The following is a 25,687-nucleotide window of genomic DNA, read 5'->3' on the forward strand; positions in this document are numbered from 1 at the left end:
AAGTGAGCAAAGTTAACAAATGTTTATGCATTTAATGCCTGTTGTGTGGGTTATTTTCCACTTGGTGTTGCCTTTTTCTCATAGGAAGAGATAAAGTGCTTTTTCTTGTTTCAAACACTGTGCATGTCTATATTAATGCCTGGTGAACATCTTTACCCAAATAACACATTATTATAAGACATAACTTTATTAACAAAAATGAGCATGGGTGAATCTCTTCTTTAAAGAACATGTCCAGGTCATTTTTATACAGTAAAAATAATAATACTGTACAAAAATGTTTGTACTAAAGTAATGAGAATCACCATTGTGAATAATGGGAATTAGTTACAAAAACACTAAAGTAAAACTTCCAGAATCATTACAGAAATGAAAATATGGGGGTGTACATGAAACTCATCCTAAAATAGGCTGAACTTTATTATGACGTGAAATGTAACCTGGCCATGTTTTTATGAGATTCATCCACAAATTGAAAAATACTGAAAATATAGTCCAACAAAATCAGTACATTTGATAAGCTAACGTTCTTTGGAATTACCATGTTTATTTGGCTTTTTGAAGTTGGAAGAGGACTGTATGTCTTTTGCTTGTGCTTTAAGGCTGATCACTATCAATGTTGTGCAAGAAGAAAAGAAAATTATGCATGACTGGTTTGGAAACGTGCACAACTTTAGGCTGCATTATCTTTTCATTGAAAGAACGCCTCCTTGTGACCAACAGCCTGTAACAGTTCATACTGTATGAGGAAAAGCAACCTCACAAGACAATGAGACAGCCCTGTAATTTAAAATTAAGTGGTTTTTAATTGATAAGTCTACTTCTAAGTCAACAAAATATTCGAGAGAAACCTATAAATCATTGATTTGATAGTATGTGTGTTGTGACTCCTAATTCGGATGAACATACAAAAGAAAAATCAACACTTAAAACAGGGTATTCTCAATGTTAGAAAGTAGGATGATGTGTTTTTAATTCAAGTTTATTCAAAAAGTGAACATAAAAAATAACCCATTGCATTTCAGATTGCTTATATTGCACAAATAAAAACACTGATGGAATAGCTTTGAAATGTATTGTAAACATGAATGCAAAGCTATTAGCTGCGTATACTTGAAAATATCCGTACATTATCTGTCTGTCCATGAGACAATATATTAGACATGTCTAATATTCAACCACATATGGTTAAAGCTGATATTCTGTAACTAGTTAGCATTTTTTTTTATTATTTAGTGACATTAAAATGATCAAAAATACATATATTTGTACAAAATGTTAAAATAATAAAGCTATTTAAACCCAGAGTCCTATCTCGTTCAGCGCACAGACAGAATTACTAAATGTTAATTCTAACATTGTACTAAGAGCAAAATATAGTGTCAAATAAACTATTTAAGTCATCATATACTAAATAAAGTGTTGTGTTTTAGCTTTGGCTAAGAGACAGTTGGAGCTCTTGCTCTCTGATGCTTCTGTCCAGCCTCTGTGTCTCTAACTCTAGCACTGAGGGCACAGGACGCTGGGACACTACAGCTAAAGACTCATTTAGATCCAGTCTCAGGGACATGAGACTCTGGCTATTCCTCAGAGAGTGATCTATGAACTCTTCCCTCTGCTGATGGTCCACTGCCAACATAAGTCGAAGATGATGAACCTAGAAAAAAGTGGATTTCAGTTTTAAGACCATTTTAAGGTCAAAATACAAATGCAACTTGTTGAATTGCAGAGGACTAACCTGTTCTTCAAGCTCACTGGCTCGGACTCTGAGTCGCTTCACCTCTTCCTTGTCAGTATCGTCTGGCAGGCCCTATATGATAATATTTACAGTAGCTATTCCACCTACTTTGTCACTGGCAATTAACAAAGTGTCAAATGTCTGATTAATCAAAGCACGCGCACACACACAAAAACAAAAAACAAATAGCTACTACAAATCATCACACAATTCTGATGATTATTGTTTCTGTTCTAAAAACCTAGTGAGCTGCCTTACTGTTTACAACCTTCATAGGTAAGCATGATAACTGAAATGGAACATCATAAATGACCGATATGGAACACTATAAATAGGCAGAACATTATATTCATCAATATAAATCAACATATCTTTAGCTTCATGCACCCCCTTAAGACAGACTCATGACACAATGTATTATCGGATTGCCGCCACCGCAAAGGATGCAAGTGATGCTGCCTTCAAATCTGGCCAAAAGCAGGTCAGCTTTTGGAAAATGCTTTGCCTTAGAGCTTTGCGAAGCTGACTGATGATGCCTTAAAATACTGCCCAAGTAGGCAGCTCACTAGATTTTTGAAACAAGCCACTGTCTGAAGGTACTTCTATCACAATAAGTCACACAGTAAGACAACCAGAACAGAACACAAATGTATTGCAAATATACTACTTCCATCATACCAGAATTTCCACTTCTGACTGTGACAGTTGATGTCTCAGTTTCCCCCTCTCCAGCTCAACCTGGTAGTGGCCAAATATAGGTACATTAATAATACTGACATTGTGATATACAGTATGGTCCCCTCTGTGAGCCCTGCACATACCTGTGTCAATGTCTCTCTCAGGTGCTGTCGCTCAGTTCGTAGTCTCTCTATCTTCTTCTCCAGATGTGTGTTTTTCTTCTGCAGAACATTCTGTTCAACCTCCAGTTGTGCCACAGTCCACTGCATGGCCGACAGACGGTCCAGCACAGAAGAGTCTGTATCCACCTCATCTATGGACTGGGCTTTTGGTTCATGCTCTTTTTCCTAATATTGACCAAAAATGATATCATAATCTAACAATACTTTGAAAGCCTAGAACATTTAGACCATGCACAATACTTATCAGCACACAGAAAATTGAGGGTATACCATAGCCTAGCCTTTAAAGAGACAGTAACAAAATTAGCTGTTTAATTGTAAGAATCAGAGTTAGTGTGAAAATGGCCAAGAAAAAAGTAATTATTGATTTTGGTGAAAGAAACTTCAATCGAAAAATAAACAGCATCAAAATGTAGAATATTTTAATCATGTTTTTTTCTTCTTCTTTTTCTCAGAAATATCATTAATCACTGCTTAGTTGAGTTCCTCATACTAGTCTTAAAAAGTTACAAGGTAATCAAGCTAAAAAATATTTAGTCATGATAATGACTGATAAGTCCTGGCTTCTAATCAAGTAATTAAAACTTAGCTCTACTTTACTGACCTGTGACATATCTACTCCTGGTCGGGTTATTTTACGTTCCTGTGGTCCAAGTCTTTCCTTATAGTAAATCAGCATGGTTTCAGTCTTCTCTAGAGCTGTCCTGACCCGGTCCCTGTCTTTACTCAGCACCTCTGCTCTCTCTTTCAATACATATACTTCTGAGTCCTTCTCTCTCAGGAGTCTTTCCATCTGCTCTTTCTCAAAAAGGACAGTGTCCACTTGTTTCTTTAGCCTCTCCATGTCTTCATTCTTTGCTGGCCTATTTTCTATGGTCTGGTTTATTTTTGTAGAGTGCAGTCTGTCTATCTCAGTCTGCAGGACATGAGCCTTGGTCCTCAACAGCTCTAATTCCTGTTCCTTTCTTGTCAGTTCCTTTCTAAGTGTGTCTATCTCTAACCACTTGTCATCATGAGACTGATCTTCCACAATCAATTCTAGGAAATCTGATAGAGTACCATAGCCACTATCTGTCTTTGGTCCTTTGTTGATCTTTACATATTCTTTAAAGTTGCATATCTCCCCGTCCATTTTGGTCTCCAGCTTTTTCTTCAAGGTTTCAACTTTTTCCCTCAATGCCTTTGTATCTCTTTTCTCATCTTCAAATTGATACTGAAATCTAAGTCTTGCTGATTTTTCTTTGTGGGCCGTTTCTCGAACACTCACCAAATCAGTTTCTTTATCTCTCAGTCTCTCAGAGAATACTTCTAATCGCCTTAAGTTCTGCTCCTCTGCTTGCTGAAATCTCTTGCTTTTACTTGTTTCATCATCATATCGCTCCTTCATTAATTCTAACTCGTTTTCCTTTTCCCTCAATGTTTTTCTGAGAAGCTCCAATCCCTCAAGCTCATGTTGTTTCTCTTTATTTTTTCTTTCAAGTGCCTCTATTTTACTTTGCCAGTCTTCATGGTCTCTTACTTGCACCTCTCTTAATCTATCAACTTCCTGTTTTAGCTCTTTGACTCTGTTGCTCAATTCCTCCACCTCTCTGGTCCTCTCTGCAGCCATAGAGCTGAGTTCAGTCCTCTGATCTTCCAGAACATCCATTCTAGCCCTTGCTCTGGTCAACTCAGCCTCTCTCTGCTCCACTATGCTCTCCATTTCCTTCAATTCATCCTCTAAATTCTCTCTTCTCTGCATTTGCTCCTCATTTTTCTTCTTTAGTTCTTCTTCTTGCAGTTGAAGTGCTGACTTAAGCTCCTGTTTTTCCTTCTCTAATGTCTGGACTCTAAGTTGAAGATCTTTGGCTTCATTCTGCACCACCCTTACACTCTCCTCTTTGCTTCGGACCACCTCTTCCTTCTTTTCCTGCAAAATGGACCTCAGTCTCTCTCCTTCATGATGGCTCTCCTCCAGCAGTTCTTTTAGAGTAGCCATCTCCTGGAGCCCTGCGATAAGCCCCTCTCGCATCTTATAGTTTTGCTCTTCTTGTACCTTGACCTTAGACCTGGTTTGCTCTTTGGTTCTAGATAGACTAACCACCTCTTCTTGTATAGTTTCCACCTGGGCAACCAAAGCATCCCTCCTTTCTTTTGCCTCATTCAGCAAAGAGCTTATTCTTTCCTTCTCTCGTCTCTCCCTAAGTGTTTCATCTCTCAGAGCCCCAATCTCTCTTTCTTTCCTTCGAAATTCTGCAGAGAGATGGTCTCTCTCTTCCTCCAACTCTCTTACGCTGGCCTCGAGCTTCTCCACACATCCCATCTTCTCCATCTGGACTTGTTGACCTTTCTGAAGATCCTCAAGCCTGGCACTCAATCTTTCTTCTTGTGTTTTTGCATCTTTAAGTTGAGTCTCCAGATGCCTCTTCTCTTCTTCAATCTGACTCAAAGACCTATTCAATCGTTGTGTCTCCTCTTCACTGTTCTCTGCCCTCGTTTTAAGCACCTGTGCTTCCCCACGACCATCTAGCAGCAGTTCAGACAACCTCTCCACCTCCAGCAACCGTTCATCCAGTTTTGCTCTCAATGTCTTCACCTCTTTGTCTTGTTCGTCCATCATCTTCTGCAGTTTGTCTACGTTCTCCCTCTCCTGATCTCGCTCATGACTGACCAGCAGTAGCTCTTGATTACAGTCTAAGAGCTCTTCTTCTTTCTCTCTGCACAGACGTTTTTCCTTCTCGAGCACTGATTTGGCCTCTCGCAGACAGCTTGAGAGTTCAAGGCTCCCCTGCTCAACCTCATGCAGTTTTTCTCTCAGTCTTCTTCTCTCCTCTTCCTCATGGTGGATTCTGTCTTTTTCCTCGGTTTCTTTTTGTTGAAATTTTTTTTTTAGTGTCTGTGCCTCCTCCTCACTCTCTTGAAGGAAGGTTGTTTGTCGTTCAAGGTATTCTTGTTGCTCCAGCCTTGTTCTCTTCTCTTCCATGTTCTCTTGATTCATTTCATCAATCTTCAGTCTCAACTGCCTCAACAACTCCTCCTCCTGTTTGAGATTTGCTCTCAGATCTCTTAGCTCCATTTCATGCCTTTGCCTTTTCTCTTCCTCCCTTTCCTCCCAACTTATCCGATCCCTTTCCATCTCTGCCAACTTGGCTTTCCAACTGTTTATCTCTTCATGTTCTGCTTTTAGCTTCTGTTCAAATGTTTTCTGTTCTTTTGTCAGTTTCATTTGTAATTCTTTCAGCTCGGTATCTCTCTCTTCTATCCTTTGTAGTATCTTCTCTTTTTCTTTAAAGACTTCCTCAATTTTGGTATTGCGATTTTCTAATACTCCTTTCAGCAGTTTCTCCTGCTTCTTGAGCTCTGCTTCTTTCCTCTCCAGCTCTTTCTGCTTCTCCTTCTCCTTCTCTTCCATCTGTGAGTTTTGCTCCGTTAAATGTTTAAGTTGACCATCCTTCTGCTCAACACCAGTCTTTAGTTCCTTCATGATCACCTCTAATGACTGAATTCTACCTTTAAGATCATCAATATCCTCCTCTCTTGTTTGTACCTCTTCCTTTCTTTCTCTAAGTTGATCTGTCAGTTCAACCCTCTCTCTTTCAGCAGCCTGATTTATGTTCTCCTTCTCATTTTCTATGTTGACAGCTCGTTTCTTCCACCACTCAGCATTGTCTTTAACCTCTTTTAGCCTCTGTTCAAGAGTTCTCTTTTCTGTGGATGATGTGCTCTGTAATCTTTCAAAATCATTTTCTCTTTCTTCAATGAGCAATGATGCATGTTCTTTCTGAAATATCAGTTCTTCAACTCTGCTTCTGAGCTCTACCAATTCTTCATTTTTCTTTTCCAACTGTCCCCTCAACCTTGTTTCTTTCTCCCTCTCTTGCTCATCTCTTTTCTTTTGTCGGCTTTCATTTACTCTTGTTTTCTCCATTTCTCTCTCTTTAAGTTGAACCTTCTGTTCCTCCAGGCCTGCTACTCTGCTCTCCAAGGCCTCTTTCTCTTTTAACTCTATTTCCAGACTCTCAATTATTCCTTCATGTGATTGGACTTTCAATTTTAACTCTTTGATGTCCTCTCCATTCTTTTGTATTTCATTCTTCTTCTTTTGCAACAGATCAGACATCTTGGCATTCTCTCTCTCTGTAACCTTGAGGTTCTGATTTTCTTGTTCCACTCTTTCAATGAACTTCAGATTTAACTCTTCTTTCTCTCTTTGAATCTGATTTTCTCTCTCCTTCCATCTCTCAATCTCATCACATGCTTCTCTCAGTCTTAGTTCAGCCATTTTCTGCTCTGCTGCAGATTTAGTTTGTTGCTTCTCCAGTTCTAGATTTCTTTTATCTAAGAGGCCTGAAAGCTCTTCTTTGTCCTTGATTAGTCCCTCTATCCTGTTCCTCAGTATCTCCACTTCTCCATCTTTCTGGCCAAGTTCTGCATTCAGAGATTCTTTCTCTCTTTGCCATCGTTTTCTCTCTGTTTTGCTCTCTTCCTCGTGTACTATGTTTTTCTTTGATATTTGTTCAATGTCAAAGTGAATCCTGTTGAATTCTGATCGCCAGTTTTCTAGCTCACTTTCACTCCTCCTTCTGTCCTCTGTTGCTCCTTGCCTTTCCCGTTCTCTTTGTGATGCCTCTCTCTCCAGGTCTGATTGTAGACATTTAATCTCACCTAAACAATTAACAAAAAAGGAAAATAAGATTGAATACAGTCAGTCCATAAAAGGAAAGCCAATGAGAAAACTTGATTTTTAACATTTTCTGAAGAAAATGTGGGCGGTGCTTGCCAGAGCACAATGCTAATGTCTGCCCAGGCATTGTTATGTGGTTGCTAGGGTGTTCTGGATGGTTGCTAAATGGTTACTTACTGGCTAAGTCAAAAGAGCTCACCCCAAGTGTCTATGATATTCTATTCTATAAGTCCCTAGATATGGCATGGGTCACTATTTCAATACAAGTCTATGACAATTGTTTTGGCCACTTTAGTATCTGCTAGCTGATAATTCAGATCACTAAGTATTAGCACAGCTCTCCTCAAAAGTCTGCATGATATGAGGTATCATTCATGTCCATAGCACAAACAGCATGTGTAACGCAAGCAAATTTACAAACTTAGGGTTAGGGGTTAGTTCAAATCCTGCCTTAGCAAGTACCACTACAAAACAAGTTCTGACCTTGCAAGACATCTTTGGTCTGCATGAGCGTGTCCACCTGTGTTTGAAGCTGACTGCACTGCACCTCCAGACCTGAGTCCTGCTCCTGAACCTGAGCCATCTGCTCCTGGAGACAAACCACCACACCTCTGAGAAGAGATGGAAGCAGGTCAGAAATGAATAGCGGGTTGGGGCAACATTATTATCTGAGCCATTCATACTCGAAAAGAATAGTAAGATGTTAGTACATTGTTGTGTGAGAGAGACATTCTTTTTCATACAGATAAACACAGATACAGTCTCACAAACCTAAGTTCCTCTTTGCCTTGTTCCAGCTCCTCCTCCTCTCTCTCCAGAGTGCATATTCTGTCCTCTAGTCTCTGGCTCTCTCTCAGTAGGTCATCTCTCTCTCGTTCTGCTCTTCTCTGCTGCTCTACCGCTTTGAGCAATTCTGCCTGGACACTCTGCAACTCCATCACAGCTCTGTGCTGCTCACTTAACTAACAACACATCACTGTCCATTAATAATAGTATTATATATATATAAGGGATAATGCATATTCAGCCTATTATAACCACACAATAAACACAGGTAATTAGCAATGTATAAGGGTATTGTAACACCTTAAAGTGGTTTATGGTGCAATAATGATCCGCTGGTTGCACATTTATCACACTAATTTCAAGGGGCATAACGTTCCATCGATCCTGGATCAATGCATCAATCAAATAACCAACGATGCGATGCAACACGTAAATGTATATTTTTTTTAAGATGCACGTATATTTTGACACTCTAATGCCAGCCACGTCAGGCGATGCAGCAACCTTATGATATTCAACTTTGAGCACTAAATATGCTTCTAATGTGGTACACGGATGTGACTGAAGCATGAAGTTGCATTCTGCTCTATCCATGTGCACACATAAACAGGGCTGCAACCTCCTGTGACAGGATAGCGTAGAGCTGATCACATGTGCAATTCAATTGGGCTTCCCTCGATATCGTGGCACATTTGAATTCTACCAGACAATTTTCTAATTAAAGCGCTATGGAGAAATTCAACCATGTTAAACGGCAAAACACCTGCAATATTCTTAACAGCGCTAACGAGGGAAAGAGATAACACCTGCCCTGCACATCAACACTCTTACTAACATTTATCACTGTAAACTGTAACAGAATTTGTCAATACAACTGTGGAAGTTGTAGCAAAGAAAAAACATGGATATCGTGGGTATTTTGGATTGAAAGACTTGCTTGACTGTTGTAGAGATGAGAAATTGTCACTGTAGTGTTTCCCTTATTCCAGAATGCAAACTATAATTTTTAACTTTCTGTATAATTATTTTCAACAACTGAAGTACCTTATTTTGTTGTGGACATTGCAATATGCATACTAGATTTGCACTTTTCAGAGAGCTCAATCAAATATTCAAATTATATTTTGGTTGCACATGTGAGATTAAAAAATATAATTGTGTAAAATAAGCATATTATATCGTAATATCGATCGCAGGCCCCTGAATATAATGGAATCGAATCGCGGCAGATTTTGAGGTATCTAAGAGAATCGATATAAGATCACGTTGTGATGAAACTTGCGATTTACACCCCTACTAATTTCATGGCCCCTTACTAAATAAATATTTAAATTGATATTAAGTATTGATTTGAGGTCAAATTATCTTATTATGTGAGAAGACTGAGCGATGAGATGAAACTGAGATGAGACTAGCACAGCTATTAAGGAAATTGTTTACTTACTGTTTTCAGTAAAATATGAGTAAACATTGTAAATAAGTGTTCATTACATTTCCACAATTTTAATTTAATGTCACTTAATTGTATTATATATACCTGTATAAAGTATATATACAATACGGCCAACCCTGCTATACAGATATTGGTATCAATCTTTGACAAACCCATGTCGAATGGCACGATTGACCAATAAGAATCAATTATTCCAGAGAACAATGTAATATATAACACTGACCACTTTTACATGCACTTCAGTTTATTCCAGGGTTTTAGCAGAAAGTGGCGTTCTGAAACGTCATGTAAAAAAGAATGCTAATTTCCTTACGCTGTTTAAGGGATTAAGAGAAAATGGTTTGACACACCTAGGTTTCTCCCAGAGAACGTGGCTTAATGTGGTCATGTAAACGTACATACAGCAGCGTTCTGATGGGTGTTTGACGAGTGCGTGGAACAGACTGGGATAACAAACGTCATAGGATAGAGCCTTAGATCATGTCAACACAGAGGAAATAATTCAACATTTCTGGGAGTACAGTGGGAAAAATAAAAAAAAATCACACACACTATAAGCTAAACCCATTTATACAAATGAATGTAAAATATTGACTGTCCCTAACGTCCACATATATGCACTCATGCATTGGGGGAATCCCAGAGTTTTATGTAAGAGGAAAACCCCAATACTGCATCACAATTCAGCTGCAGGTTGAGTTAGTAAGTTAAGGAAACAAACACAGCAACAACTCTGGAATATCTGGAAATGAAGCGAATCAACAGAGAATAAAATGGTGAAGTCTTCCACGGATGCCATGTGTGTTACACAAACCTCGAGGAAACATTACGTTGCTGTGGAGAAAGATGCTTTCTGACGGAGCACCATGTATACAGGAGAAAAGAGTATGCCGCTTAAACAGTGCATATAAACGGGAAAGCTATTTTGTCGCAATAACCCACTTTCTCGCAATAAGCCGCTTTCTGATGTCCATGTAAATGTAATCACTGTGTCCTAACCAGGCACAATGCAACAAAGCTTCAAGCACCTTGTGGAGAATTTTGGTTAGAAGATAAAAATTACTTTGCCTAGTTAGGACACAGTGTCATTTTTTTAAAGGATTTTCATATCAGATTTTGGGATTTTAGTCTTAGGTGGCAAGCAGGTTTGATGGTTTGATGAATTTCCCAACAACATACACACCTCTAAAATCCTTTGTTCATCTTTCCCCTTCTCTTTGATGAGAGCAGTCACTTCCCTCTCTCTCTCCTCCCTCTCAGTGTCCAGCTCATTCTCCAGCTCTATCTCTCTATCTCTGAGCTGCTGCAGAGATTTCAGATCTGTCTCTCTCTGTTCCCTGAAACACAGTGGGATCATCAGCTCCACAACTGCAAAGCATCACTGGCTTAGAAAACACAGGGCCAGCATACAGTAACAGCTGTTGAGATAAACATTTATAGTGTCATCTAAAGCGTATTCATTATTATTCCTAGCAAACTCTTACAAGCTTAATGGGGACCTGATTAACTGTCATTTACAAATGATACACTTCTTCTAAAAATTTCAAAATGCCTCTTTGCAAAATGCAAACTCTTGTGTGTGGAACATCCACTTCTTACCATATGGCAATATTTTACATGGTGGTTGACAAATACGTACAAAGCTGACAAAGTTCTACCAGTACGTAATTTTAAGTGGTGCCAACCAAAACATGCAGCACTTGCATTGTTAAAAAAGCAAAGTAAATGCTTCTGAACTAAACATTTACTGCTTTTTACAGACATAGATATTTATAGCTTTGTCATCAGTTGAAATGTCTGTTGGGAATTTCTAAATATGCCCCACTGTAGCATGTCGCAATGCTGCACCTTAATTCACTGGCCTCTAGAGACGTGGTCTTCAGTTCCCGGCGCAGACCTGCCATCTTGGAGTCAAATGCATGGATCCGGGACTGGGCTTCTGCCACCTCCGTCTCCAGCTGAGGGGTCAGGAAGAGAAAAATCACACCTCCCTCCATCCCAAACTTGGCCCTCCCATCAACTCAATCTGGAGCTAAATCAAGTAATTAAAGGCAAGAGTCCTGTGACAGCATGCAGGGATTTGGTCATGTATCCCATGTCTCTGAGCAATGTAACTGATCTATGCTAAAGATGGGCTAAACCTGCATGCCAGACCTGCAGTGAACAAACACCGAGTTCTCTCTTGTCCTTGGCTAGAGCTTCATTTAAAATGGCCATTTTCTCCAGGGCATCTCGGCTTTCTACCAGCTCTCTCTTCAGCTGTGTTTGACTGGAGGAAAGGGTCAGTAATGACTCCCGTGCCTGGAGAGGAGGGTAGAGGGAAAATGAAGGACAAAATAAAGGGCTTGTGGAGAGGTATGGTAGAGTGGTGAAATGTAGGATATAAATTGAAAAATGTAGGATATAAATCTCCATGAGCTCATTTTAAAAAGGACTCCTTCAGTGAATTATCTTCCAATGACCTGATCTTTGACTCAGTTAATAGAGATCAGGTTCGTAACCCTCTAGTGACCAAATGTGCATAGGCCACAGCTGCCCCATCTGCATATGACAACCGTCATGTGTGAGGAAACACAGGTCAAGAGAGATTGGCCTGTCATGGAAGATTCATCTACACTTTTAAGGGAAATTACATAGGACACCTTCATGTGCCTATCCTGATCTTTCTTTTATACTGAATATTTGCTTAAAATTCCCTTATTTGATGGGGGCCTGGGTAGCTCAGTGGTAAAAGACACTGGCTACCACCCCTGGAGTTCGTGAGTTCGAAACCCAGGGCGTGCTGAGTGACTCCAGCCAGGTCTCCTAAGCAACCAAATTGGCATGGTTGCTAGGGAGGGTAGAGGCTCAAGGGGTAACCTCCTTGTGATCGCTATAATGTGGTTTCCTCTCGGTGGGGCACGTGGTGAGTTGTGCGTATATGCCGCGGTGGATGGCGTGGGCCACCACACGTGCTATGTCTCCGTGTTAACGCACTCAATGAGCCACATGATAAGATGCATGGTTGACGGTCTCAGACGAGGAGGCATCTGAGATTAGTCCTCCGCCACCACGAGCAAAACATTTTAAACCAAATTCCCTTATTTGGGCATAAAAATGTGATTGGAATTTAAATGCCCAATACTCGAGGTTGTCTCAAATAACCGTGATCAGACAGTTATTTAATGATAGCGACAGGCTCGACCAAAACCAACCAAGCTGTTGTACAGCATTCCTCCTTCACCCTTGTAAACAGCGATGCTCTTCGGGCTGAGACACACTTGCCTCAGTTCTCATGTGTTACAAATACCATGCGATTACATCGCACGCGCATACCACTGCAGAACGGAAGCATAGAGTTACAAAAGTACATCAATATTTATATTTTTTGCACCAAAATTGATCGTGTCACTTTAGAAGACATTCATTTAACAGCTGGTCTAGTATGGTTGGTGTTTATGCTGACTGTCTGTGATTTTTGGAGCGTCAAATGAGAAATCTCCATTAACGTACATTTTAAGGACCTACTGAGCTATGATATTTTTATATTTTTCTTCAAATGTGTTTTGCTGAAGAAAGAAAGTCATACACGCATGGGATATCGTGAGGGTGAGTAAATAATGAGAACATTTATGGTTGAACTAACCCTTTAAATTGCCACTGTGCTTAATGTATTTGGATCCAATGTACTGGGTGTACGTTACATGTTAACTCAAATTTTGTTTTATAATGTTGTTTATAATGAGCTTGTTGTTCATTTCCGATTGAGTTTCAAATGTGACTGTGTTGAAGGGGCTGCACGATGTTAGACAATCATAACAGTGGGCATTTACATTGAAGTCTTAAACGGCCAGAGAGCTCAAAACTGAGCTTTTCAGACAGAGGGCCAGAGACAGGGTGTAAAAAGATCATATATTTTTAAAACGTGACTGTTTTGGTGCCAAAACTAACATTATAAGTGAACCTCAGGGAAGATAACAAAATTATTTAAAAAAAACAGTAGCCTATGTCATGACCCTTTTAATATTTTTTTTTATTGTTGAGCAACATTTTCATAAATGCAATAGCACTGGCTAAGTGATGAAGACATTAATCATATAGAACATGAAGATAGTTAGAAATATTTGTGTCTGTATAAAAAGCCTCACTCTATTGTCATAAAATCGGTTTACCTTGAGTAAAGAATCTTTAGTGTAAGTAGCCTCTTGCTCAGATCGTGCTCTATCCAGCTTCTCTCTCTCTAGTGCCCCCTGCAGGCTGTGGAGCTCAAGACGGGTGCGAGTTTCTCGCTCACACAGCTCAGCAGTCTCCAGGATCTTAGCTTCCAGACTTAAGCAACAATTAAAAAACATTTAAATCACAGTTATTTACCAGCAAAATTTTGTATGACTAAACAAGGCTCACGAGTGTGCTCTGCATAATGCTAATTAATGACAGATGGATAAAGCATACCATTTCAGTCTCTCTTTCTCCAATTCGACTCTTTCCTCTTCCTCCTTCTCCCTCTCTCGTCTCAGTTGTTCATTCTCTTTTCTCAGTTCTTCTGTGCATCTCTCAGCCTCCTCCACCTGACTAGATAAACTACTTACCATCTCCCTCTCACTGTCAAACAAAATACCTCCATAGTTTACACTGTGGAGCACTTTCATATTAAGCCAAGTCAGTTATTATAACATCAGAAATGAAATTAGATAAAAAGGACTACTTAGATATTAGATAAACTTCTGCAGAGTAAACTGATTATAAATAGATGCTAAATCACAATTCAAATGTTTAAATCAATGCTCAGGCACTCTGGCAAAGGTAACAGTATAGTACGGTAATATATGTTCATGAAAGCATCCATCACCTGTTCAGTAGTTCATGAAAGTGTTTAATCTCAAGTGCTCCCTGATTGATCTGCTCCTCAATCTCCTCCTTTTCACTCTCCAGCTGTGTAATTTGTTGCTCCAGGGATTGTTTCTCCACCCCTAGTCTACGCAAGCTTAACTGAGCATCCTGAAAAATGTAATTAATATTGGTCACTTAACTAGAGGTCTCCATATATATTTTGAAAATATGCTAATTAATCAGCACTGCATATTTCCCCACAAGAATTCTCACAGCTTCAGTTCCATACTGAAAATGGACATGCTGATTGAATACTTCCCCTTATATGCATTCATATTCATATAGCAGCTTTGTGGCAATTTGTACCTTTCTTTCCACACAAGTCTGCATTTTCTTGTTTTTCTTTGCGGAAGCAACATCAGAAGTGTGTGGCTGCACATGTGCACAGCTAAGAGGGAATGACGGATTGGATCTTGAAAAGTGGTGTCTATATGACATGTGGTTGGTGGGGAGGGGCTAAAAAATGCCTTACTGACATCAGCCGAAAAGTCAGAGGCAGGGCAAGTTATTACATTTTGACAAAAGGTAATGATAATTTTTTTCTTTGGAGAAACATGCACCAAATTGTTCATAATAATGCCAGGAATGCATATTAAAAAAGTAAAAATATATACATACTGTATATATTTCATATTGACCAACCTGCACTTCCTGTTGTCGCCATTGCAGGGAAGTCTCAGCTTGAGCGATGACCGAGAGAACAGAGGACAGTCCTTCACTGGACACATCATAAACAGAGAGAGAGCTAGACTGCCCACTCCTCTGCTGAGATCTGAGAACCATGGACTGGGCACAAAGAAAATAAATCTATCAATTATATCTGGTTGTACACTAAGCAAACACACACATCAATACATTTAAACAGAATGATCTCAGTTCAAGCCCAGGTTACTCTAGTGATGGTCTTTAGGCACCTCACAATTCGATTAAATTACGATAAAGGGAAACATGATGCAATTCCAAAAAGGTTCTCAATGCATCCTAATTTTTCACATAAGCATAGAGGTCCAAATATTTGGTGAGTTAAGGTGGATTGAAGGGAAAGTTCACCCACAAATTAAAATTCTGTCATTATTTACTCACCCTCAAGCTTTAACAGATGTTTAGACTTTATATCTTCTGCAGAACACAATGAACATTTTTAGAAATACAAGAAAATGGGTGAAAAATTGTGATGCTCCACAAAGCACAATAAGGCATCATAAAAGTAATCCAGACTCCAGTGTTTTAATCCATATTTTCTTCTCCCTGCTCAGTAGATATACATAAAGAATGTGAATCACCAAAAACATGGGAAGAATGTACAAGTGATCTGTTTCTCACCCACAACTATCATATCACACCTGAAGACATTGATTTAACCTCTGGAGTATTATGGATTACTTTTATGCTGGCCTTTGTGATTTTTGGAGCTTTAAAATGTTGGCACCTATTCACTTGCATTGTATGGACCAAAACAGCTGAGAAATTCTTCTAAAAATCTTAATTTGTGTTTTGCAGAAGAAAGAAATTCATACACATCTGGGATGGCATAAGGGTGAGTAAATGATGAGAGAATTTTCAGAAAAAAAAAAAAAATAATAACTTTAACTTGAATTGATAGTAAAATATGACTGCTGTGATTCACCAATAGAAAAAGAATAAGCAGGTGTAACAACCTAGCATCATCAGCTTTGTGCTCCATTTAATGGTATAAATGACACTGCAGATATGCATCTATCCTGTTTTTGCAGTGTGCACACCACACCATACTTCTCTACTGTATATATGAAATGTTTTTCCCTGTATATGCTTTTTCAAAACACAAAATTATTAATGATTAATTTGTATTAATTAATAATTAATTTGTACGATTGTGGATCGATTCAGAATCGTTTGAGAAAGAACTGTGCTGCATCAGTGAACCAGTTCTCCTCCACCCCTAATAACTTCCATTTCCTGTTCTCATGACGACTCACCAGTGTCCTGACAGCATGCTTGACAGATTCAAAGTTTCTTTCCATTTCTATCTGTCTCTCCCACTTCCTCTCTTGCTCGCGTTCTCTCTCCATCTCTTGCCTGTGTCTCTTCTCCATCTCTTCATCCTGGTTCTCTCTTTCAGATTCCAAAGCTTTTATGGTAAATTTAATTTCTGTGATCCTGAAAACAACAGCATACAACATCAACATTTAGTTACATACCATCCTCTAACTTGAAGTGTTCAGGGAAAATGACAGACACAGAAGAGTACGGTATTAACGGCACTAGTTTCTATGACTGTGAATCAAGTAATGACCTGTTCCTGAGTTCCAGGGCCTCTGCCTCAAAGTCAGTTTTAAATTCAATCGACTTCATCTCTCCTCTCTGTTCATGATACAAATCATCTGAAGACAGTGGCCCCTGAGTGGAGGTGAGGGGGTGTGCTTTAGTGGAGTGGGTTATACATGAGTCCAGGGGCAGGATGGAGGATGATCGAGGAGAAGCCCACACAAAAAGAAGAGAGGAGGAGAGACGAGAGATCTCTAATTTCATCTCCCACAGGTCTCTGTGGCATAAAAACACAACAAATGCACAATGCTCTTAATGGACGATAACGATGAATGAATGCAAATTAATGAATAAGTATGAATAAGAACTTGTTATGGAATAGTTATGTACAGATTCTGTGGTTGCTTTAGGATATTTTCTCACTTGTCAGTCGCAGTCTTCAGACAGTGACACTGGCGTTTTAGTGTGACCACGCATCCCCAAATAGCCATCAACCGGGACTGCTCTTTTCCTATGTGGCCTGTCAGAGCCTGTTTTGAAAGTAATCAATGATGGAAATCTTGTGCATGCACTTATGTTAAACAACCATAATTTCTGTGGGAACTGATAAGATTTGTTGTAGCACAACTCATGAGAACGTATGATTGCTTTCAACACAGAGCATGATCAATAAGGTCATATAGATGGTACAACTGGAAAAATGCTACTTGTATTCCCTATTGAAGTTTAAAACAAGCAGGATGAAAAATATCCTGTGCAGACATTTATTAAATATGATCTAACTTCTGTAAAAAGGACAGTTGTTTATTAAGAAGTTTAATAATCTATAAGCACGCTTGTATCAACGTAACATAATGAATGATGTGATTGAAGGAATTATTGTTTCACAAATAAAGAATTGCTTATATTGAATAAATGAAACCAGGCAAATGGAGGATAAAGGCAGACACTTCTTTTGCACAAGGTTGTAGCATATCAAATTAAACTGGATTTTGTGAATCATTACTTTAGTATGAACTTGATGTCTTTTGATTTCCTTCATTCTTTCATGTTAGATTTTAAATATCAAATATATTCTGTGTTATGTTTGGGGTTTTGTTCTTGTGAGAAAAATAATGACACAGAATACAACCTTGAGGATTATTTTAGAGCAAAAGCACAAATCTGTTTAGCTAAATAAGTTGAACTGAAACACAGAGCAAAATATTCATTAGACCTCTGGGAGAAGAAACATTACTTCATATTCTCATACCATTTCTTGAGCAACCAAACCTATTTAATTAATCACCTTGTCATACCTTATATTTATGAAACATTTTTGATATTTCTTTTCACAGCCATCCACTAATCAAGAAAACAAAGCTTTGCGTGTTTGACTGCACAGTTGCTTGGTAACATTATATTAGTCCACTTTCCCCAATGCATTGAAACAAATCAACTATCAGACAAAGACCAATTGCTAAGCAACAGCTAAATGGTTATGAACCTACTTCTAAGGCCAGATACACAATGTAAGCAAGTGCATTTAATGCTGCCTTCACATCGCATTTGTCGGAATTACAATAATTACATGATGCAACTTAGAGATTCTACTCTGAGCTGTTCACGCACTCACACTCAGAAATCAATTGTTTCTATTGTAACGCTCATAACCCCAAAATGGAACCATGTGCGGTTTCATTTAGAATCTAGACTGGCGGCCAAAGGTTTGGAATAATGTACAGATTTTGCTTTTATGGAAAGAAATTGGTACTTTTATTCACCAAAGTGGCATTCAACTGATCACAATGTATAGACAGGACATTAATGACGTGAAAAATTACTATTACAATTTGAAATGTATTTTTTCAGAACTACTTCAAAGAGTTCTCATCAAAAAATCCTCTACATGCAGCAATGACAGCTTTGCAGATCCTTGACATTCTAGCTGTCATTTTGTCCAGATTCTCAGGTGACATTTCACCCCACACTTCCTGTAGCACTTGCCATAGATGTGGCTGTCTTATCGGGCACTTCTTACGCACCTTACAGTTTAGCTGATCCCACAAAAGCTCAATGGGGTTAAGATCCATAACACTCTTTTCCAATTATCTGTACCAATGTCAGTATTTCTTTGCCCACTCTAACCTTTTAGATTTCTGTTTCAAAAGTGGCTTTTTCTGTGCAATTCATCCCATAAGGCCTGCACCTTTGAGTTCTCTCTTTACTGTTGTACATGAAACTGGTGTTGAGCGGGTAGAATTCAATGAAGCTGTCAGCGGAGGACATGTGAGGCGTCTATTTCTCAAACTAAACTCTAAACTCTGAGGTTCTTATCCTCTTGTTAAGTTGTACATCTGTTCTTCCACATATCTTTCTGTCTTTGTTAGAGCCAGTTGTCCTTTGTCTTTGAAGACTGTAGTGTACACCTTTGAATGAAATCTTCAGTTTTTTGGCAATTTCAAGCATTGTATAGCATTCATTCCTCAAAACAATGATTGACTGACACGTTTCTAGAGAAAGCGGTTTCTTTTATGCCATTTTTGACCTTAAGACATGCCAGTCTATTGCATACCATGACAACTCAAAAACAAATACAAAGACAATGTTAAGCTTTATTTAATGAACCAAATAGCTTTCAACTGTGTTTGATATAATGGCAAGTGATTTTCTAGTACCATATTAGCAATTTATTATGATTACTCAAGGATAAGGTGTTGGAGTGATGGCTGCTTGAAACGTTCGTATAAAACATATAATCTCTGTAACTTCAACATGATGACAAAGCAGCATAAAGGCATCAATATACTGTACTTCCATTGAAATCGAAGAATAAACGGGTGTGATGTCTTTTCATAGAATGCATCAGGTAGTCATTGAAAACATTTAGAACCATGTGCTTTACATGTAGTCTTTTTTTTTTCTTTCTCCCCATTTCTCCCCAATTTGGCATGCCCAATTTCCAATTCGCTCTAACGCCCGTTTCACACATACTCCGTTTGCAGTGCGTATGCGGTGCGTATTTTTTTCCGTACCCATGTTAACAGGTTAGAGCTTTTACACTGCACGCGGTTGCAGTCCGTCAATCCGTTCCAGTTGCGGTGCGTATACAGCAGTGCAGCATTTGTTTCCGCACTGAGTCTATTTTTGCTGTGCTGCACCGCACTGAATTAAAGTGGCAGTGCATTGTTCACATTAAAATAGACATAGATTGACAAGAAACTGTAATAATTTCATCATATACAAATAATTTCAGTTAATGTGTTCTACAGTTACTAAATTACAGGGTCAAGAAAAACAAAAAAGTATGATTATAGTCCCAAAAGTTGCAAAATGCCATCATATATGATTTTTTTTACCCTAAATAAAGACAGAGTGAACCCAAATGCATCTCATTCTTCTCCTTCTTAGCAACAGATATAGCGCGATAGCTTTTATTTAGTCAACAACTCAAATTACATGTAAAACAAAGAATCACAATGATTAAAATAAATTTTCATACTGTTTCAATGTCTTAAACAATGTCAAAGTTAACGTTTGGATTTAAAATCAAAATTACTTACACATTTTTGATTTTGTGGCACACAGAAACTGCAGATCAGTAGCGCACTGCAAACGCCGCATATGTGAAAGCACTATAGCGCGTGCTGCTCCTGTAACGTATACGCACCGCAAACGGAGTATGTGTGAAACGGGAGTAAGTCCTCATGGTGGGGTAGTGACTTGCCTCAATCCAGATGGCAGAGGATGAATCTCAGTTGCCTCCGCATCTTATCACGTGGCTTGTTGAGCGCATTACCATGGAGACATAGCGTATATGGAGGCTTCACGCTATTCTCCATGGTATTCAGGCACAATTCACCACATGCCCCACCAAGAGTGAACAACATTATAGCGACCACGAGGAGGTTAGCCCATGTGACTCTGCCCTCCCTGGCAACCGGGCCATTTGGTTGCTTAGGAGACTTGGCTGGAGTCACTCAGCACACCCTTGATTTGAACTTGTGACTACAGGTGTGGTAGCATTACATGTAGTCTTGTGCATCATCATATTTAAATGCTCCTCTAAATGGCTCCCCCAGCAGCATGATCTGTGTCTGAATTTTCGGAAACAGTATACCGTTGGTCGACTATTCTGAACTTCTTTCTAGCTCAGAGCGAGAAACAAAGAACAACTTAGCAGTCACTGTAACAGAGCCTAAACTACAGGACTGATTCCCCTATGGAATGGAGGGATTAAGTGATGGAACAGAATGATTCTATGATGAAAAGAGGGGTTTTGTGATGGAATAGAAAAATTCTATGAAAATGGAGGTTCTATGATGGAACACAGAAATCCTATGATGAACAAGATTGGAATATTGAGGAACAGAGGGGTTCTATGATGGAACAGAAAAAGTTCTATGATGGAAAAAATGGTTGTATGATGGAATAGAAAAGTTCTATGATGGAAAAAATAGGTTTTGCGATGGAACAGAGGGGTTCTATGATGGAACAGATAAGTTCTATGATGGAAAAAGAGGTTGTATGATGGAACAGAGGGGTTCTATGATGGAAAAAAAGAGGTTGTATGATGGAACAGAGGGGTTTCTATGATGGAACAGAAAAGTTCTATGATGGAAAAAAGAGGTTGCATGATGGAACAGAAAAGCTCTATGATGGAAAAAGGAGGTTGTATGATGAAACAGAGGGGTTCTATGATAGAACAGATGGGGTCTGTTTTGCCAGCGGAATTATCCAAAAACACTTTAAATAACAGTAAATCCCATTGAAGAGACTGTACATCTATCCCTCACAGCCTTGTTGTCATTCGTTTATTCATTTTACATATAATATTTATGCATTTTGGCAAACGCTTTAATCCAAAGCGACTTACAGTGCATTTATTACAGGGACAATCCCCCCAGAGCAGCTGGAGTTAAGTGCCTTACTCAAGGATACAATGGTGGTGGGTGTGGGGATCGAACCGGCAACCTTCTGATTACATTTACATGCTTTAGCCCACTACGCCACCACCACTCCCATAAATAAGGGTCTACTGAGGAAAAGGCAGAGTCTATGACGGAAAAAAAAGAGTTCTATCATTGAAAAGATAGGACTACTAAGAAACATAAGGCTTCTATGATGTAACAGAAGGGTTTGATGATTGATGTTCTGAGGGTAGAACACATTTTATTTCAAGACATTTTAAGATCTTATGTAAGACAAGATTATGCTTGCCCTTTCACAAAAACCCTGCCTCAAATTATCACTGTGCATGTGCAGAGAATATCGGAGTCACTATCGAAACTGCAATGGATAACATAGTGATAACCATAGTGATTTTGTTATGTTCTTTAAGCTTCTGCATTTTAACTGAATGTACTCTCTTGACCATAATGTTTAGATTATCCCTAGACAGCAGGGTTTGTTATAGCAAATAATACAGTGGAGGAGGATGGAATAAAAATCTACTACATGCACCTCTGGTTCTGTGATATTCTATGACAACACTCAGACAAGCTTGTCATTGTCCAAAAGAGAGTGACATCACTACATTAACAACAATTTGTTCGGTTTGGATCTGAACACACTGGATGTATAATTCAAATTACACTGACACTACATGAATTTTTTCGGAAGTGAGTTTGGTAAGCTTCTGTGTTTATGTGGCCTAAGATTACTTTAAAAGTATTGATTTAAACATTATCATTCATGACGTTACATTTAAAAAGAATTAATTTAAGAGTTTCACCTTTATTAACACACACGCCACAACTATGGTCTATATAAATTTCTGACCTCTTTCTCTTTTTGCCAATCAATTTCTTTTTGCACCACCTCCTCCACTGCTTTGGACCAATCGACAGTTAGCTTTCGAAGGTCATCCCTCAGGGCTTCATTTGCTTCCGTTGATTGGCTGAGCTGACTTCGCAGAACAACATTGACCTCTGAAAGCCCTGTACTTCTGCTCCAGTGAAGAAATACAACTCAGTCATATGAATTCAGACATAAAGTAGAGGTAGACATCAAATGATTTTGCACTCTCTAAGAATTAAACACACACCTCTGCTGCTCCTCTTCCAGCATAATGAGGGTGCTCTCGAGTGTGTCACTGCGTTCATCCTGCAACATTCTCTGTAAAGCACCAGAGAAAATGCACAGCATTAAATGGTTAAAGTTCACCCAAAAATGAAAATTCTTTCATCATTTACTCACCCTCGTGCCATCCCAGATGTGTATGACTTACTTTCTTCTGCAGAACACAAACGAAGATTTTTAGAAGAATATTTCAGCTCTGTAGGTCCATTCAATATAAATGAATGGGTGCCAAAATTTTGAAGCTCCAAAATCCACATAAGGGCAACATAAAATACTCCAGACGAACCTGGTGGTTAAATCCATAGCTTCTGAAGTGATCTGATAGGTGTGTGTGAGAAACAGATTAAAATTTAAGCCATTTTTCCTTGACATACACTTTCTTCTTTTGTTTTAGGTGATTCACATTCTTCGTGCATATTGCCCCCTGCTGGGCAGGGAGGAGAATTTATGATAAAAAAATTACTTAAATATTGATGTTTCTCACCCACACCTAAAATATCATGTCTGAACACATGGATTTAAACACTGGTGTCATATGGATTACTTTTATACTCCCTTTATGTGGATTTTTGAGCTTCCAAATTTTGGCACCATTCACCATTGTATGAACCTACATAGCTGAAATATTCTTCTAAAAATCTTAATTTGTGTTCAGCAGAAGAAAGAAAGTCATACGCATCTGGGATGCGAGTAAATCATGAGAGAGTTTAAATTTTTGGGTGAACTACCCCTTAATGCAACTCTCACAGCTCTGCAAATAAAGCATAATCACGCCTGTTTATCTTACCTCTCTCACCCTCAGCTCTCTCTCCTCACTGATCACCTGCTGCTCCAGAGCCTGACAGTGATCCCTGTACTCCAACACCTTAAATATGCAAGAATGAATGCATTTATAAACAATAAATGATTACCCCGTGGGGGACTGTTTGGTACTAAGTTAGATATGATTGGTTCTCATAACGGAGTAGGCTAATGGACCATTTACGCAAACAGTGTAGTTGGTCGCAGTGGCTGTGGACATTATTGATGGGTTGCGCAACTGGTCAAAGCTTTTGAAAATCTGTTCAGAAATGGTATGCATTGCAAGTTAAAACAAGATGTCATGTTACTTTGAAGAGGAGTCAGTTTTCTTGCCACAAAAAAAACACACACACACACACACACACACAATTATCTCACAGGAGACACACAGATCACATATGCACCAATGTCTTAACTCCTTTTGGTTAATTGTCACAGTTCTCAGCTCTGCCACATCACTGGATACTCACAAATTACATCACAAATGGTTGCTGTCACTCATATCAATGTAAAATGACTTCCTGTCACTGCACGTGTGAACACCCCTAAGTGATTTACAGTATTAAGTGCGCATGTGTGTTAAACTCTGTGTTCTGACCTTGTTCTGAAGTTTATTAATGAGCAGTGCCTGTCTGGCTTCTCTCTCTCTTCCCTCTCTGAGCTTTTTCCTCCATTCTCTCTGCTCATCATCCAGTTGCAGAGATAAAGACGGGTCCAGCATCTGAGACAGCTAACAACAGTATGGACACAAAGACATAAAAAGCTTGACAGATTAGCATGTGTTCACTCCTTCAACGTGTCACTATTTTTGATGAGCTATTTTGATGGATGCATCATGTGACTAACTCCGTTCTCACCCTGTCAGTCAAAGCTTGAGCTCGGGACTCCAACTCCTCCCTCTCTGCTCTGCTCTCTGCCAACTCATCCTGCAGACGTGATATCTCTGCCCTCATCTCCACCGGCTCCTCCTGCCAGCCAATCAACAGGTCTGATTCCATATTCAGCCATAAGCTGTAAAAAATAATAAGATAAATTCAACGGAGATAAAATGGTCAACATGAACTGGCTTTGGCAAACCATTTTATTTATAAAATGAAAACTGTATCCATTGGGAATTTAATGGATTGGACTTGGTTGGAATGTATGTGAGGGCTTGACATATAAGGCTGATTGGTAATGTTAACCAAAAAGAAAAGTTACATTTTGGAGATTAATAAGAACAGACACATTTTTTTTCTTTTGAATAACATGCATCAATGAATCATTCACAATAAGACCATGAGCATACTAAGAAAGTAAATTAAGTCCATTCTGGCCTCAAGTTGACTGTAAGGAACAAAACATTGTTTTTCTAATATCAACACAATGTAACAAACGCATACATCCTATGGAGTGCGTACAGAGTGTCTCTTTCAAACAGGAAAGGTATGATATTACACACAGGTGATCAGATATATATAGGACCTGTATAGTATATTAGCCGTATAGTATCAGGTGGTATATAGGCCTACTGTATGCTATGTACTACAATCTCTAGCATTATTTGACAGATTAGAGTGGCTTCAGTTCGTTCATTCATTCTGATATATTGTTAATAGGGCTGCTTTGACTGACCCATAATACTTCAGCATGTTTAAATTAAATCTCATGTTTATGAATGTTAAATACCAGCCAGTGCATGATAGAGAGCTTTGTTTACGTTACATTTAGATTAGGTTACCACTATTAAAAGTCCAAAACAAAGTAGTAGCTTACTTTATAAAAATCGGATTAGTTCACTGCGTCCATTCTCATACTGTTGTCTATAATATTGCACAACGACTTGAATAATGGTATTGTTATCCTTATTTTTCTGCTTTGCATGAGCATCCGGAGTTAAATCTGTAAACCTCTCGCGAGTGTTTTGAAGAATCTCAGCCCGCGTGCACTCAAACCCGCGTGTGGTGAACAGCTCTACCACGCGGCTCGGAGACACACGCTAAGCACTTACTAAAGCACTTACTTTAAAATGATTATTTGGGAATACTTTGGTAATTTACCTGAGGCCAAGTGGACAGTCAACAGCAAAACACAGAACTGTTCAGGCTGAAGTAAAAAAAACTTGGAGAGGAATTGGCATTTTCGAGCCATGGGTTCCCTGGTGTTTTTATAATGGCAGTTTTTGGATTTATGAGTAAAATAAGGTCTGTGGTAAATATTATTTTAAGATA

The 25,687-nt window shown here is 38.9% G+C and overlaps 1 protein-coding gene across 1 annotated transcript; it reads right to left on the bottom strand.

Moving 5' to 3' along the window:
• Positions 1-858: 858 nt before the first annotated feature.
• On the bottom strand, positions 859-25,358 carry LOC127658591 (centrosome-associated protein CEP250-like). Its single transcript, XM_052147968.1, has 23 exons — positions 25,233-25,358; positions 24,335-24,488; positions 24,076-24,207; positions 23,464-23,541; positions 22,642-22,712; positions 22,377-22,542; positions 17,040-17,146; positions 16,645-16,893; positions 16,328-16,508; positions 15,012-15,155; positions 14,329-14,477; positions 13,932-14,081; positions 13,652-13,808; positions 11,655-11,801; positions 11,349-11,458; positions 10,684-10,837; positions 8,033-8,223; positions 7,745-7,872; positions 3,203-7,242; positions 2,560-2,763; positions 2,417-2,476; positions 1,739-1,810; positions 859-1,657 (listed from the first exon to the last, which is right to left on the bottom strand). The coding sequence occupies exons 2-23, from the start codon at positions 24,473-24,475 to the stop codon at positions 1,430-1,432; spliced, it is 7,059 nt and encodes a 2,352-aa protein (XP_052003928.1). The 5' UTR covers positions 24,476-24,488; positions 25,233-25,358; the 3' UTR covers positions 859-1,429.
• Between the last annotated feature and the right edge of the window lie 329 nt (positions 25,359-25,687).

This window comes from Xyrauchen texanus, chromosome 18, assembly GCF_025860055.1.
Source record: "Xyrauchen texanus isolate HMW12.3.18 chromosome 18, RBS_HiC_50CHRs, whole genome shotgun sequence".
Taxonomy (NCBI): Eukaryota; Metazoa; Chordata; class Actinopteri; order Cypriniformes; family Catostomidae; genus Xyrauchen; species Xyrauchen texanus.